General features: G+C 39.1%; 1 protein-coding gene across 1 annotated transcript in view; it reads left to right on the top strand.

The window, feature by feature from the left end:
* Nucleotides 1–13,627, top strand: part of LOC129698050 (microtubule-associated tumor suppressor candidate 2-like) — a 65,700-nt gene extending 52,073 nt beyond the window's left edge. The window contains exons 7-9 of the mRNA XM_055636887.1: nt 1,409–1,528; nt 5,414–5,511; nt 6,745–13,627. Of these exons, the coding sequence (XP_055492862.1) occupies nt 1,409–1,528; nt 5,414–5,511; nt 6,745–6,955 (429 nt within the window). The 3' untranslated portion in view covers nt 6,956–13,627. The remainder of the gene's footprint in view (nt 1–1,408; nt 1,529–5,413; nt 5,512–6,744) is intronic.
* Nucleotides 13,628–15,469: the final 1,842 nt, after the last annotated feature.

The raw sequence follows: 15,469 nt of genomic DNA, 5'->3' as shown, positions 1-15,469 counted from the left end.
GATACTTTCAAGAGAGCTAGATAGGGGTCTTAAAGATAGCAGAGTCAGGGGATATGGGGAGAAGGAAGAACGGGGTACTGATTGTGGATGATGAGCCATAATCGCATTGAATGGTGGTGCTGGCTCGAGGGGCCGAATGGCCTACTCCTGCACCTATTGTCTATTGACTACCCACTTTAGGGATGTTGAATAGTATACCATGGGAAAGGGATTGATATGTGCAGTAGAGAGAAATTGGTGATCAGACAGTTTGACCAGAATACTGGAGCTAAACTAGATAGACTGTTAGTCTTTCTGTTACTGCTTTTTTGTGGTTCAGTTTGTGTGATTCCCAAAACAATGACTGATAATGCTACCACTTATTTTAAGAACCAGTATTTTCAGAACTACATTGCTCCTTTTTCTAGAAAGTTATTGTAACTAGCAGCATGTGTGTGCATGCATGCACGCGCGTGTCTGAGTGACAACCTATTACTAGGTTTAAGGGGCTGTCCCAGTTGGGCGACCTAATCCGCGAGTTAAGAAGAATGTCTTCGACCTTCAAGCTCGAGGGCACTCGCCTGGAAAGCCTCGAGCTGGATCGACCGTCCGCGTTAAAACCGCTAGCTGGATCGACCGACTGCACACACACACACACACACACACACACACACATCGCAAAGGCGGGGGCCAGGGAAAGCGGGGGAGCGCTGTCTGCGCGATGAAGAGGAAGGTAAAGGGCTGCCACAGAGTACGGTAAGTCCTTTAGAGAGCGCGGAGGGGGGGAGAGAAGGTGAGAGAGCGGGAGAGAAGGTGAGAGAAGGGTGGGAGAAAGGGGAGAGAATGGGGGAGAAGAGGGGGAGAAGGAGTGGACACACTTTTAAGAAGTATAATAAAGTTTAGCGGGCATTTTACCTACTGGTAGGTTTTCCTTGGTCCTGAAAACTCCAATGAGCCAAACAAAATGCCCGGTCAGAGAAGGAGATTGCCTACGGCTGCCATTGACTGCCTTAGCTAAATAGCGACCCCACTCCACTGCACTACGAGTTAAAAAGAACCAAGCCGACCAAATTTTACTCACGGAAAATTTTTCATCATGCTGAAAATTTTCCGCAACCTAGCTGAGGTCACGAGTATTCAGGAACTTCCCTCGAGCATGAAGGAGAGTTCCAGTGACCTCATGGGACCTCCTTGGACCACGTTTCGTCCATGCTGCTAGTTTGAAGGTCGAAGACACTCTTCAAAACTCGCAGATTAACGTCGCCCAAGTGGGACAGCCCATTTAGGTGATTTTAACATCAGTGATATAGGGTGTTGCTTCAAAAGATTTATCAAGTATGATTATATTCGATTCAAGGAACTGAAGTAAAAATGAATGAATCTTAAATGTTACTATATTTATGTTGTACTTTTTATTATAATGTCACAGATTGCCTTGGCACCTTACCAGCATTTAGAGGAAGACATGAACAGTTTAAAACATATTCTTGAAATGAAAAATCAACAAATCCATCACCAAGAAAAGAAAATTATGCAATTGGAAAAACTGGTTAGAAACAAAATGGATTACTATTCATAAAACTTACATGGTTTAGAATCAGATTTGTCAGTTTGTAAATCTGTATAATTTTGATGGGTGTGTCAGAATAGTGTCCTAAAATTTGAGTTTTGAAGCTGTACTGAATATGTAAAATTGGTCTGCGTTGGGCTTTTAGATTAGGTTAAAAAGTACAGCCCTTTAAAAATTGGCATGATTAGCAAGCTTGCCGAGAACACCAAAGTGGGTGGTATTGTAGATAGCAAAGATGGTTATCAAATATTGCAGCAGGATCTTGATCGGTTGGGCAGGTGGGCTGAGGAATAGCTAATGAAGTTTAATGCAGAGAAGTGCGAGATGTTGCATTTTGGTGTCACAATGGCAGGGGTCTGAGGAGTATTGTAGAGCAGAGGGATCTAGGACTGCAGGTACATAGTTCCTTGAAAGTGCCGTCATAGTTAGGTAGGATGGCCAAGAAGGTGGCGGCATATTGGCCTTCATCAGTCAGAATATTGAGTATAGAAGTTGGAAGGTTATAATACAGTTGTACAAGACCTTGGTGAGGCTACATTTGGAGTATTATGTTCAGTTATGATCACCCTGTTATAGGAAAGTTAAGCAAGAAAGGGTGCAGAAACGATTTACGAGGATGTTTTCAGCACTCAAGGGCTTGAGCTATAGGGAGAGGTTGAGCAGGCTAGGGCTTTATTCCTTGGAGCACAAGAGGATGTGGTGATAGAGGGGATTATAGAGGTGTTCACAGAGTCCTCCATAATTTTTGTGACAAAAGCCCATCATTTATTTATTTGTCTCTGAACTCCACATTTTGAGATTTGTAATAGAAAAAAAAATCACATGTGGTTAAAGTGCACATTAAAGGGTATTTTTATACATTTTGGTTTCACCATGTAGAAATTACAGCTGTGTTTATACATAGTCCCCCTCATTTCAGGGCACCATAATGTTTGGGACACATGGCTTCACGGGTGTTTGTAATTGCTCAGGTATGTTTAATTGCCTCCTTCATGCAGCACCTCATCTTTCCTCCAGTCTTTCCATCACCTTTGGAACTTTTATTGTTGTTTATCAACATGAGGACCAAAGTTGTGCCAATGAAAGTCAAATAAGTCATTATGAGACGGAGAAACAAGAATAAAACTGGTAAAGACATCAGCCAAATATTAGGCTTGGCAAAATCAACTGTTTGGAACATCATTAAGAAGAAAGAGAGCACTGGTGAGCTTACTAATCGCAAAGGGACTGGCAGGTCAAGGAAGACCTCCACAGTTGATGACAGAAAAATTCTCTCTATAATAAAGAAAAATCCCCAAACACATGTCCGACAGATCAGAAACACTCTTCACGTCAGGTGTGGATTTATCAATGACCACTGTGCGCAGAAGACTTCATGAGCAGAAATACAGAGGCTACACTGTAAGATGCAAACCACTGGTTAGCTGCAAAAATAGATGGCCAGGTTACAGTTTGCCAAGAAGTACATAAAAGAGCAACTACAATTTTGGAAAAAGGTCTTGTGGGCAGATGAGATGATAATTAACTTATATCAGAGTGATGGCAAGAGCAAAGCATGAAGGAGCTGCCCAAGATCCAAAGCATACCACCTCATCTGTGAAACACGGTGGTGGGGGTGTTATGGCCTGGGCATGAATGGCTGGTAAAGGTACTGGCTCACTTATCTTCATTAATAATACAACTGCTGATGGTAGTAGCATAATGAATTCTGAAGTGTATAGACACATCCTATCTGCACGTTCGAACAAATGCCTCAAAACTCATTTGTCAGGGGTTCATACTACAGCAAGACAATGAACCCAAACATACTGCTAAACCAACAAAGGAGTTTTTCAAAGCAAAAAATAGGTAAATACTTGAGTTGCCAAGTCAATCATCTGATCTGAACCCAATTGAGCATGCCTTTTATATGCTGAAGTGAAAACTGAAGGGGACTAGCCCCTGAAACAAGCATAAGCTAAAGATGGCTGCAATACAGGCCTGGCAGAGCATCACCAGAGAAGACGCCCAGCAACTGGTGATGTCCATGAATCGCAGACTTCAAGCAGTCGTTGTATGCAAAGGATATGCAACAAAATGCTAAACATGACTACTTTCATTTACATTGCATTGTTGTGTCCCAAACATTATGGTGCCCTGAAATGGTGGAGGGGACTATGTATAAACACTGCTGTAATTTCTACATGGTGAAACCAAAATGTATAAATATGGCCTTTATTAAAATGACAATGTGCACTTTAACCACATGTGATTATTTTATATTACAAATCTCAAATTGTGGAGTACAGACGCAAATAAATAAATGATGGGTCTTTGTTCCAAACATTATGGAGGGCACTGTAAGATCATGTGGGGATTATATAGGATATTTTACAGAGTATTTTACCCAGAGTAGGGGAATCAAGAACCAGGAGACCTAGGCTTAAGGTGAGGTGAGAAAGATTTAATACGAATCTGAGAGGCAACTTCTTACACAGAGGGTGGGGGGTATATAAATTGAGCTGCCTGAGGAGATAGTTGAGGCAGCTACTATCACAATGTTTAAAAGACATATTGACAAATACATACGTGAGACTAGTGTAGATGTTGGCCGATGTGGGCAAGTTAGGCCAAGGGCCCATTTCAACTCTATGACTGGCTGTTTTTAATTATCTATTTAATTGTTGAAATTTCAGTGACATAGCTCATCAATGATAAAAATTGACATTTCTTTGGTTTTTCACTGTCTGCCAAATCATTCCCTGTAATGTTTTTCAGATTGAAGGAATTCTTAAAATGCTTAATCTAACATCTAACAATTTGCTCATCTATTTAAACAGTTTTGGTGGGGATGTAGTTCTTTCTCCAAGGTTAAGAAGGGGCATAAATTGAGTTGTTCTTCAAATTATATTATTTTACCTATATATCCTCTATTGAACACCATCACTAACAACAATACAGTTGGTACGAGTTCATGGTCTCCCTCATGACGGAGATCTTCAGCATTGTTCCAATGCATCTGGACTTTACAGCCTCTATTCAAGCTGGTAAAAGGCTGAAAAATACTTATTTCTCCCTGTTCCTTTTAGAAAGTAAAATACATTGCTATGTAAACTTTGAAAAACGCAACTCTAATGACAACAGAATGGACATTTCTCTCCTGTTGTCCCATACAAGAGAAACAGACACATATGCAGAGAGAAAATGCATGATCGTTGTGAAAAAGCATTCATTTAAAATAGAATACGGGAATAACCAAAAGCAGAAGACATATGACTAAACATTTTATTACTTTTAACACCATACACCAGAGAAAATGCACATGGTTGCAAGGAGAACATGCAAACGCTGTACAGACAGCACCCAAGGTCAGGATTGAACCCGGGTATCTGACGCTGTAAGGCAGCAGCTCTACTGCTGTACCACTGTGCCACCCTTGAATGTTTTGGATTAGGATCCTTCTTCAGCCTGATACTTGTTGGCAGTTTCCATGATTCACAACATAATGGAGAGAAAATCATGGATATGATTTACCAGGATGAGGTACTAGTTAGTGAAGGTTTCCAGAGTTAATCCTCTTCTTCTTTCGTGTGGCCTAAAGTTGTGCACAGCCTAAAGTGACTTGTTCGATTTGATCTTCCGTTAGTGCACGTCTAGTTGATTGCATTAGTCGAAACAGGGCGGACCACGTGAAGGTTGCAATCTTCCACCCCAGAGTTAATCCTCCATACTTGCTCAGTATATTTTGCAATGCAATATTCTGAACACTCCACATCATGTTATTATTTGTCCCTTGCTATATGTTTAACTAAGACTTTGACACCCATTATGTGAAATATTCACAATGATGTGTTTAAATATGTTCTTTTTCTGTCATCTGTGCAGTCTGAGAAGAACGTGGTATTAGAAGAAAAGGTTCAAGTACTTCAACAACAGAATGAAGACCTGAAAGTCAGGATTGATAATAATGCTGTCTTAACAAGGCGAGTCATCCTTGTAAAATGCGACTATATAAATCCTGTAGATAATTGGCAGAACATTTACAAGTAAAAAGCAAATGCTGGAGTAACTCAGCGGTTCTGGCAACATCTATGGAGGAACTGAACAAATGACGTTTCAAGTCAGACCCTTCTTCAGACTGATTAGGTAGTGTGGAGAAAGCTGGAAAAGTGAGATGGGGTGGAGCAAAGCCTGCAAGTTAGCAGGTGGGTACAGATGGGGGGAGGGTGATAGACAGACGGGTGGAGAGTGTATAAAACTGAAGGTGGAAAGGAGACAAAAGGGTGTGAGATAAAGAAAGGGTGAGATGTAAAACGGAGTCTAAGTTAAGGATGGAAGGGACAGGGTGGAGGGAAAAGTGGCTTTCCCTCCCCTACTCCATCAGTATTCCAGCATCTGCAGTCTCTTGTGTTATCTTTTCATTACAAGTAGATTTGGGGTCCCTGAGGCTTTCATGAGAAATTTAACTGTGCAAGCTTTTTATTTATCTCAATGAACAGAAAATCATAAACTTTGCATCCAAAATGTGCTCGATAGAATCCTCAAGAGCACTATTACCTGCTGGGAGTGTGTAGAACATTTGCAGTAGTTAATTTTTCAAATGTCATCTATTATTTAATTTCACCTATTATTATTATTTATGTAGTATGTGTTCTTCTCTGATTCAGATCAACTTGTTTTTTTACACAAAGGGTGGTAGGTGTACAGAATGAGCTGCCGGAGGAAGTGGTTCTTCTTCTTGCATATGATGTGCACAGCCTAAAGTTGTAGGACAACTTGTTCTATTTGATCTTATTTGATTGTGCATGCCGGGTTGATTGCATTCGTCGAAACAGGGCAGACCCAGGAGGTGGTTGAGGCAGGTACTAAGCAATGTTTAAAAAACATTTAGACAGGTACATGGATAGGATGGGCCAAATGCAGATAGGTGGGACTAGTGTAGATGGGATATGTGGGTAAGTTAGGTCGAAGGTCCTTTTTTCATGCTGATTGTATCTATGATTGTATAAGAGGCTTGAGCTAATATTGAGCCAAACCCATGATAAAATGCCCTTTAATTTCAGATTAAACTATTTTCAAATTCAATTTACCGGAGGAAGGACGGCTGAAATCACCTCCGTAGTAAAAATGGTTCCTGTCAGTGGCCTAATTTTAATTATTTTCACTCCTGATTTTCAGTAAATTCTGAAAAAAAAACTTTTTGCATGTTCTTGCAGACAACTCTCTGAAGAAAATGCAACGCTTCACAACTATGTTGAGAAGGAAAGCAAGGAAAAGAAACGGCTTAGCAGAACGAATGAGGAGCTGGTCTGGAGACTCCAGACTGGTGAGCCCGTCAGTCCCATCAAAATGTCCCCCTCGACTTCCAACTTCCAGTCTTCTCAGGGCACACTCCCACCTCCAGCAGTGAGCACCAACCCAAGATGATGAAAAAGGATCAGAATGAAAATATGTGGGCCATCGTTATCCCTGTTATGTCTGAAGCTCAGCTCTAACTGCTGAATATAGTGCTTGGTTCTGCTCAAAGAGAAGCCACCATTTGTACTTTGAGCATGCTTGTTAGCAGATAACAATAAGCAAAAGGGATTGCTTTTAAATCTCCGGTCAGTCTTGCTGATGTGGTTCACTGACCCAAATTCTAGTAAAGTTATACCCTGGGGAGTTCGTTCTCAAAAAGCTCTTCCAAAACAGTCCCGGGCCTACTGTTAATGATTCTTATTGACCAGGTATGCAAAAATCAAAAGATTTTCCTTGATCATATGGGCTTTCAAAACATTTGTACCTATGTCCAAATTTATCTTTTAGTATTCCCTTCAGTAATACATTTTAAATAATTCAGGATTTTGCTTCTTGCTGTGAGTGTTTAAACAAATGTGCAGAATTATATATTTTTACACAATTGTCAAAATATTTTGGCTGGTTGCCTCTTTTAAAATATGTCCCAAACAGACTGTGGTGATCCCTGAGTAAATTCCCATTATAGTGGGTGAAGGAAGAAGGTTGTCCTGCAGTCTACTCTCACTTGGTAGTGCTGCTGATCACTGAGGTGCACATCAGTGGCTTGAGATGGAACTCTACGGCCTTCAACGCTGCAGCAGCTTTGAAAGGTACACCTCAAAAGTTGCAAATTAATTTTGCAACGTGCTCATTGTTAAGCAAAGAATCAGTTATTGTATAGAAAAATGTTTGTGTTTCGTAAGCTAAGACCTATATCTGCTGTTGGTATTTTCCTACTGTCCTGAAACATTGATCAAGGAAGCAAATGCACTGCTTGCTGCAAGGCTCCTACTTCCCTTGAATATACCGAAATGAAAACTCTGCAGATGATGAGACAAAGGCTCAAAATGGCTCAAAATGTACTTAAAACCTCAAGTAATGAGCATTTAGCATTAATAGGGTGATTTCACGAAAGGTCACTGGATCATAGATCCTCACCCACGTGACCGCAAAATTTAACTGGGGTACCAACGTCACTTCCGGTACATGTTATTGATGCTAGAAACGCGAACTTTCAAACCTGTTAAAAACCGCGAAAACGGCCCGTTTTTGAGCTGTAAATAACTGTGCCAGTCGGGGTGACCGTGAGGCACAGTTATCTTACTTTACAGTCCAGAAGATAAAGAAAAACAAAGGTAAAGACAAGAGAGCGCTGAAGGGGCAACAACAGCGGAAGTGTTTAGCAAACATTGGCCGTGGAGATATAAAGATAGAAAATATCGGGAATTATCGCGTTTGCTCGCTGCATTTAATCAAAAGTAAGGCATTATGTTTTATCTTTATTAATGTGTCATATAAAATGTTTTAAAAGTGAAAAATCCATCATTAAAATTGCAAAATCGCCCATGGTTCTCAGGTGGGTTTTAACATGCAAAAAGAAAATGCTTCTGAAGCTACATTTACCATTTAAATAATTGTAAACCATAAATGCGTTTTGAAATGAATTTTACTCAGATGCAAGCAAAGGAATGGGATAATTGTCAGCTGTTAATTAGATAATAATAATAAAATGTCCTGATTTTGACCCCGACTGGCAGTTATTTACAGCTCAAAAACGGGCCGTTTTCGCGGTTTTTAACGGGTGTGAAAGTTCGCGTTTCTAGCATCAATAACATGTACCGGAAGTGACGTTTGTACTCCAGTTAAATTTTGCGTCCACGTGGGTGAGGATCCAGTGACCTTTCGTGAAATCACCCTATAAACAGAATGCCAGGAGACAATTCTTCCTGAAGGATCACTGAAGCAAAACCATTGATACAATCTGAAAATTGATGCCTCTTGCTTGTGCAGATTGTATTGCAGACTTAATTCTAAGGAACTGTCAGTGTGAACTAAAATAAATATTTTTGCTACATCTTCACAAAATGTCAGCATATTTTCTAAAAGGTCAAGAAAGAAATCTGTAACATTTAAACAGCAGCTGGGGCTGAACTAGAGTAAATCAGTGACAACAGCAGCTGTGGATGTGGAAGAGATGAAATCTAAAAGAGCCTCAGAGATAGAAAATCAGCCTGCACTTAGTTTTAAGCTAATGCATTAAAATTCTAAAAGCAAAACTGTAGTCGTATTACAGGTTTGGGAAACAATAACAGATGAGAAATGGATTTGTTAAATGAAACAACCAAAAAATAATAACAAAATAATTAAATCAGAATTAGCTACTCCTTGAAATTAGTTGAGGATTCTTGTCCAGTCCCTATAAATTGGAAAATTGTACCAAAGCATATTACAAAAGGTAATAAATATATTTACAATACAATTATAATTTTGTGGGGCATTTTACAGAAATATCAATACAGTTTATGTTTTACAGTCAATTGATAGCTTTGCAAATTGAAAACGGAATTTGGGCCACACAGGCTGTCAAGAGAGCAGTGGGTGCAGCCATACAGTGCATCTCCAAATTGATACTGTAATTTGTCAAGGAGGAATATTTAATGAAAATTTTAAGTTGGAATCACAGGGAACTGCAATTCAGATGCAGTGAGTTATTATGTTCACTTTCATTAAATGATTCAATTTAGAAAGCTAGAAAGACGCTGTGGCATTATTCTAACCATTTTGGTTTACTCTACCAGATTCATCCTTAACTGAACTCATACTGAGGCTACCTTGGTGAATTTTGTCAGTGCCTTTGCAGTCATACAGTGCTAGATAATTACCTTCACTGGTGGGCTGGAGTACTTAATGCTGATTGCGGATTACACATACAGAATGTGTAATGTGAGAAGCAGATATTCCTTCTCTCCAGAGGTGCTGTCTGTCCCGTTGAGTTACTCCAGCATTTTGTGTCTATCTTCAGTTTAAACCAGCATCTGCAGTTCCTTCCTACACAATCTATCAGATAAATCACTTCCAGAGGCACCACTTCTGAGACTTTGTCCAAACCACAATATTAACAACCAAACCACAATTTTAACAACATTTTACTAATACTTAAAATGGGGGAAAAGCTACAAAATAATTCTTAGTTTAGAAAATTCAAGCTTTCCTGTTATTGGAGAAGATTGCTGCTAAAATAATTTAAGTGTCCCTTAGATTTAGGATAAAGTCTTAAGTATGATCAAATAGAAGGAATTTTGCTTTGTATGCAAGAATGCTATATATAAGCTGGGAATGTTCAGTAGATCAAATCATAATGTAATGAAAAGGGAGCCACGGTATGTTATAGGTTTTGTACCATCTGCAAAGCACTAACAGGTTTAATTAAATTTATTGGTGAAAATGGCATTAGATGAGGGCTCATGATTGCTCACATTTGCACTACTAGTTACTTCTGACCCTTGATCATCCCACATTTTGCAATCGTATCTCCATGACACTCCATGTATACAGGATATTGCCCTGTTCTGGCTCCTTGTTACTGGCCGCTTTTTATGCATTTGGTCTGCAGCTGCCGCAAAGAGTTCCTTTAATATCATCCTTCCCTTTGATCAGCACAGAGACAGCAAGTACAGAGAATCTAATACATATGTAAACTGATGGATCTCTATTAATGGACACAAAATGCTGGAGTAACTCATCTCGACAGCCAACATCTCTAGAAAGAAGGAATGGGCGACGTTTCAGGTCAAGACCCTTCTTTAAGCTGACCTCTTAATATAGTTTTGACAAATTTAACATGGTTGATCCAGTTCAATTCAATGTTAGCACCAGGTCTGGTAGATGTGTGGTGCACAGAAGCAAGTGAATTGTTCCATGCATTTCTTCCATTAACAATGATTCCAAGGATAGGAAATGGATTACTTTAACCTTAATACAAAATATCCACCAACAAAACTCTAAAAACTTGATCTTTTGTTTTCATGAAACAATAAGGGCTTCTGCAGGGAGAGAGGTAAACAACTGAGAGGTCCTGTTTTTTGTTGTTGTTGATGAGATGGTTCCAAATTTGGCTGCAGGTGCCAACTCGGCTGTAAGGCTACAAGGCCATATGTGGATGCTGAAAAGATTGGAGGGGGGGGGGGGGGGGGGGGCAAGAGAGAGGCAAGTGGTATAAGCAGCCCATCACCCCTCTAACACTGGAGAAGTGCAGGATGGTAGTTAATGTGTCTTGAAGAGAAGTTAGTGGCCAATGAAGGACCGAAGTTTAGATATCAAGCATCCAATTCAGCATGGCATTCACAACACAGGGAATGTCTCCATACACTCACGTCATCCTCACCATTAGCACTACATGCAGATGGTCATTCTTAGCAGAACTGACGTCAATGGAAACATTGTGCCCTGCAAACCCGTGACAGAATTCTCCAGTCTCTACAGCTGGGATGCTTGCCAGAACATCACAGGTTGCATCAGCTCCAGAAATACCGTGTTTGTCAATGGCCTTCGAGGTGCAGGATGCTTGTCTATCTGCATAAACTTCACTGCTGTTTTGTTTCATCATGTTATCTCCTGGGCCCGATGTATCACAAGGATTAAGAGGGTCAGCTGTGGTCGCTACCTCTCCCTTGTGCTCCATGGTACTACTGCTGCAGAAAGGAGACCCTAGTGAGAATAATGGCATATGTTGAATATGTGGGGGTCAGTAAACAATGGTTACACTGTAGGAAGTTGAAGATGGATGTTAGAAGTGGCTGGATTACTGTAGGCAAGGAAGGATTTGTAAAACAAGCTAGTGCTAGGAATGGATCTTTTGGAGTAGACTCGAGGGAACACATTCACATGCTCGACTAAGGTGGAGACCAGAATGTTGGTGAATCTTGCAGCCACAAAAGGCAGGAACAAGGTTCCACTTTACTGCTGCTCCATTTCTACAGCACTTCCTCCATTCGCAACCCTATTAGAACCTTAGTGAGCTTTCCAATACCATCCCATCATATAATATCGAAAACATGCTATAACATAGTGGTGTGAAACTGGGTGGTAGGCATTGGCAGTTCATTGAGAAAAAAAGTCACCTCAGAAGTTACAATTCAGTCTTAGAAGTGGCAGTTTGACAGACTTTAATACCCTCTTAAGACCAGAATTGCTAAAACCAATTAGATGGCTACAGTATACGTCAAGGTGTGAACCCTTAACTCAACCCAATTACTGCTTTACCTTAAGCATCTGTGGATATCGGGTACTCCAACACTGGAAATGTAAGCATCTATCGAGTCATCTGGGACCACAAACGTGCTTTCATTACAAACAGCTGTTCTATGACAGGTTTTATTGATGCAGCAACAGTGCATTGTGCATATCCTAACCACAGGAGATCAGAAACAATGTTATTATTTATATGCAAATTAAACTCATTTCTGGGCAATTTCAATAGTTATTTCTATTACTTGAAGTGCAGATCTGATGAGTATCTGTAAAAAGTGTACAGAGTAATAAAAATCAGGTATTTATAATGTCCACACTAATTGGGTCTATGTCCTGTGGACACACAAAATTGAAGTTTGATATGTAGAATAAGCCTAGTGTAATTTAGTTCTAGTCGTTAATGATCTGTGAATTGTATTTATTTCTGCCAATTGACCAGGATTGTGTGAGAATTTAGTGTAATACAGCACTGTATTATGTATGTATACATACATGTTCCTACACAATAAAAGATGGACGCATGCAAGTAGCTTAATAAATTGTATTCAATTTGTTAATTTATAGACATGAAGTAACTGTTTTTTTTTTAATATAGCTCAAAGTCTTAGATAACTTTGGAAAGCAAAAGATGTCATAATGCTTTCACATTGTGTGAATTAATTAAAATAGGTTGTTCTCAAAAACAATTTGAGCAGTGTATTAAAAAAAAGGAATAACTGGTCAGTTACAAATTCTATCTTTACAGGACCAGTGTATCTTTTCTCCAGCCAGTCAGCTCAGAAGCCATCCACATGGTGACAATGGATATCCCCTGACTAAACATACACCAGCAGGTCTACACATTTCCCTTTCATCTTAAAGAAAAAGCATTGCATGTACAGTGAAACTTCATAATCCACTATACAATTGTTTGGAAATGCTGATGGTTCAATATCTGGTTTACCAGGCCCCAGTTCCTGCATCCCATTAAAACACTGCAGCCCAGGTTCTTAAATTTCCTCCAGTTATTCCTTTTTCATACATTAACTCGAGATTGTTTTTATCCTTCTGTGTAATATCTAAAACATGTGTTGGAGTATTATTTGAAATAATATCTAATAGTAAAGAAAATCTGTCAGTCCAGCACCAGTCCCATTGCTGGAGTTTTAGTGTAGTTCAGAAAACAATCCAATAATGCGTTCAAAGAGAAATAAGCCTTTGCAGTAAATTAGAGTTATAATCAAGTTTTAAGAATGTATTTTGGTTATTTGTCATCAATTGGAACACCTTTACCAGATAATTTTCCATGTGTAAATAATGCAGAGTACACAAATGGCCAAATTAAAATGCCATTTAAAAAAGCTGTTTATTTACAATATGCAAGAACAGAAAAGTCAGAAACAAAATCGCCAAAACAATCCATTTGTTACAGATGAATGCAAAAAACATATTTAGTATATAGAATGTAAATAGCAAGTATTCTGCAGAATGATTTAAAAAAAAGTATTTTAATACCCGTGAAGAACAGCAAATTGCGCCAGACAATAATTTACTGAAAGGCAAAACAAAAATCTTACAATTTAGTTTTTTTTTTACATAATTACAAATCCTCAACCATACGATTATATACAGAAAACCATCCCATTTCTGGACTGAAATCACTAGGCTATTTACATGATATCACTAAACAATCCACTTTAGAAAAAGTACAATATTACCTATTTTGTTAGAATTTGTTGCTTTTTTAAATCATCTCTTTGCCTTAAACACCAAGCTGGCAATTAGGTGGAATATAGACAATAAAAAGACAGTAAGAACAATTAGCAGGTCAAGATATTTGTAATAATTCTTCTTGTAACATTATACTACAATATCCTGTAAACCTAACCACTTTCTTTCCACCATGGTGAAAATTAATCTTTGAAAATTCTGTACCTAGTCCAAGAATTATTATGCACCAAGATTACTTCAAAATCCATCACAAATCATTTTCACAGTGATTTCAGGTAAAAAGCCCAACACAGCCAAATTCAAGTGTTGAAAATATTCAGAGATCATTTGAAATGAAGTTACATCTTGTAAACACTGGTCAAACAATTATCACCAGAATATAGGTACTGTATTGCTATATGAAAGCAGCAAATTTGGTACCGTCAGATGTGCCAGCTGTCCAGTTATCTGACTCTTGAGAGTGTAACATCAGACCAGTACCTGAGACAGCAAAGACAACTAACACTCTTATGGTGTGATGCATTTAACTCAAACTACACAGGCCCACTGGTTCTGATTTTAATAGGCCTGACAGTCACACTTGTAGCGACAGTTTACCTTCCTTTTCCATTTCAAGGATTTGCTTTGAATTTAAAAGTAAGCCTCCAAGTACGAGCAGCCTGGACTGGACATCAAGATGTAATGCCAGCAAAACAGAACATTTTGGAAATTTTGACCTAAAATGGTAATTCAATTTCTCTTTTTGGCTAACCGATTTGAGTAATTCCAGCATTTTCTGTTTTTGTTTCAGTTTTCCAGCTTCTAATTGTTTTATATTATTTTTGTTTAATGTGCGACTGAAAAGTGGCAGGAACGACGGTCATGACGTTCCCTGTTCATTTGCATAGCTTCATCAAAGCATCTCTTCCCATTCCCCATGGAGAAACTAGAATCCATATATTTTTAGTTCCCTCACTCCTCAACTCCACCCTGCTTTGCTATTGGAAAAATAAATATGGTTTGAACACAAAATTGACTCCACAATAGACAGTGACCCTCATTTTTGCTAAAGTAACGGTTTGAAAATTAGTGGGGGAACGAGTGGACTAGATAAAATCACAGGAAGAAAACCGATGGCTGTTGATCAGATAGATGAACAGTGAATACAGGTGGTGAGTGGCAGCAAGATTTTCGTCAAAGCACTTGCACATGAGCATCTCATCATATCCCCAAAGATAGATCAGTAGGTTGCACTCTATTTATATCTCCCCAATGACTAAGTGGACACCACATCAAAGCAGGGTGAGAAGGCATGATGGGCCCAGCTCACCTGTGAATTACTTACACTTTACAATGACACTCTTGCTTTCCCATCTGACCAAGTAAAAAGTTGTACTGTCATTGAAAAACAAGTTACTTTCGTTTCAAGCAATAGCAATCAAACAAGAAATCCTTCCACTGTGTCAGTGTTGTTTCCTTTTGTTTCTCATTAAATAACCATAAAGCCTAACTATGTTACTCAGAATCTTTCAAAGCTTAAAGCAAGACACAACAAAAGCCAATTACAACTCTTTTAATGCAAATGTAAAGCATGAAGCAACGCACTGCATACTTCAACTGAATGAGGAGATCATTTAAAATAATGTCACATAATGTCAAAGAACTTGGGTTCCCTTTTGAGGGATCATATAATGGGTTTGCCCATTTGAACCTCACCCTGGAAAA

The sequence above is a fragment of the Leucoraja erinacea genome, chromosome 6, assembly GCF_028641065.1.
Source record: "Leucoraja erinacea ecotype New England chromosome 6, Leri_hhj_1, whole genome shotgun sequence".
Lineage (NCBI taxonomy): Eukaryota > Metazoa > Chordata > Chondrichthyes > Rajiformes > Rajidae > Leucoraja > Leucoraja erinaceus.
This window is presented reverse-complemented; position numbering and strand designations above follow the sequence as displayed.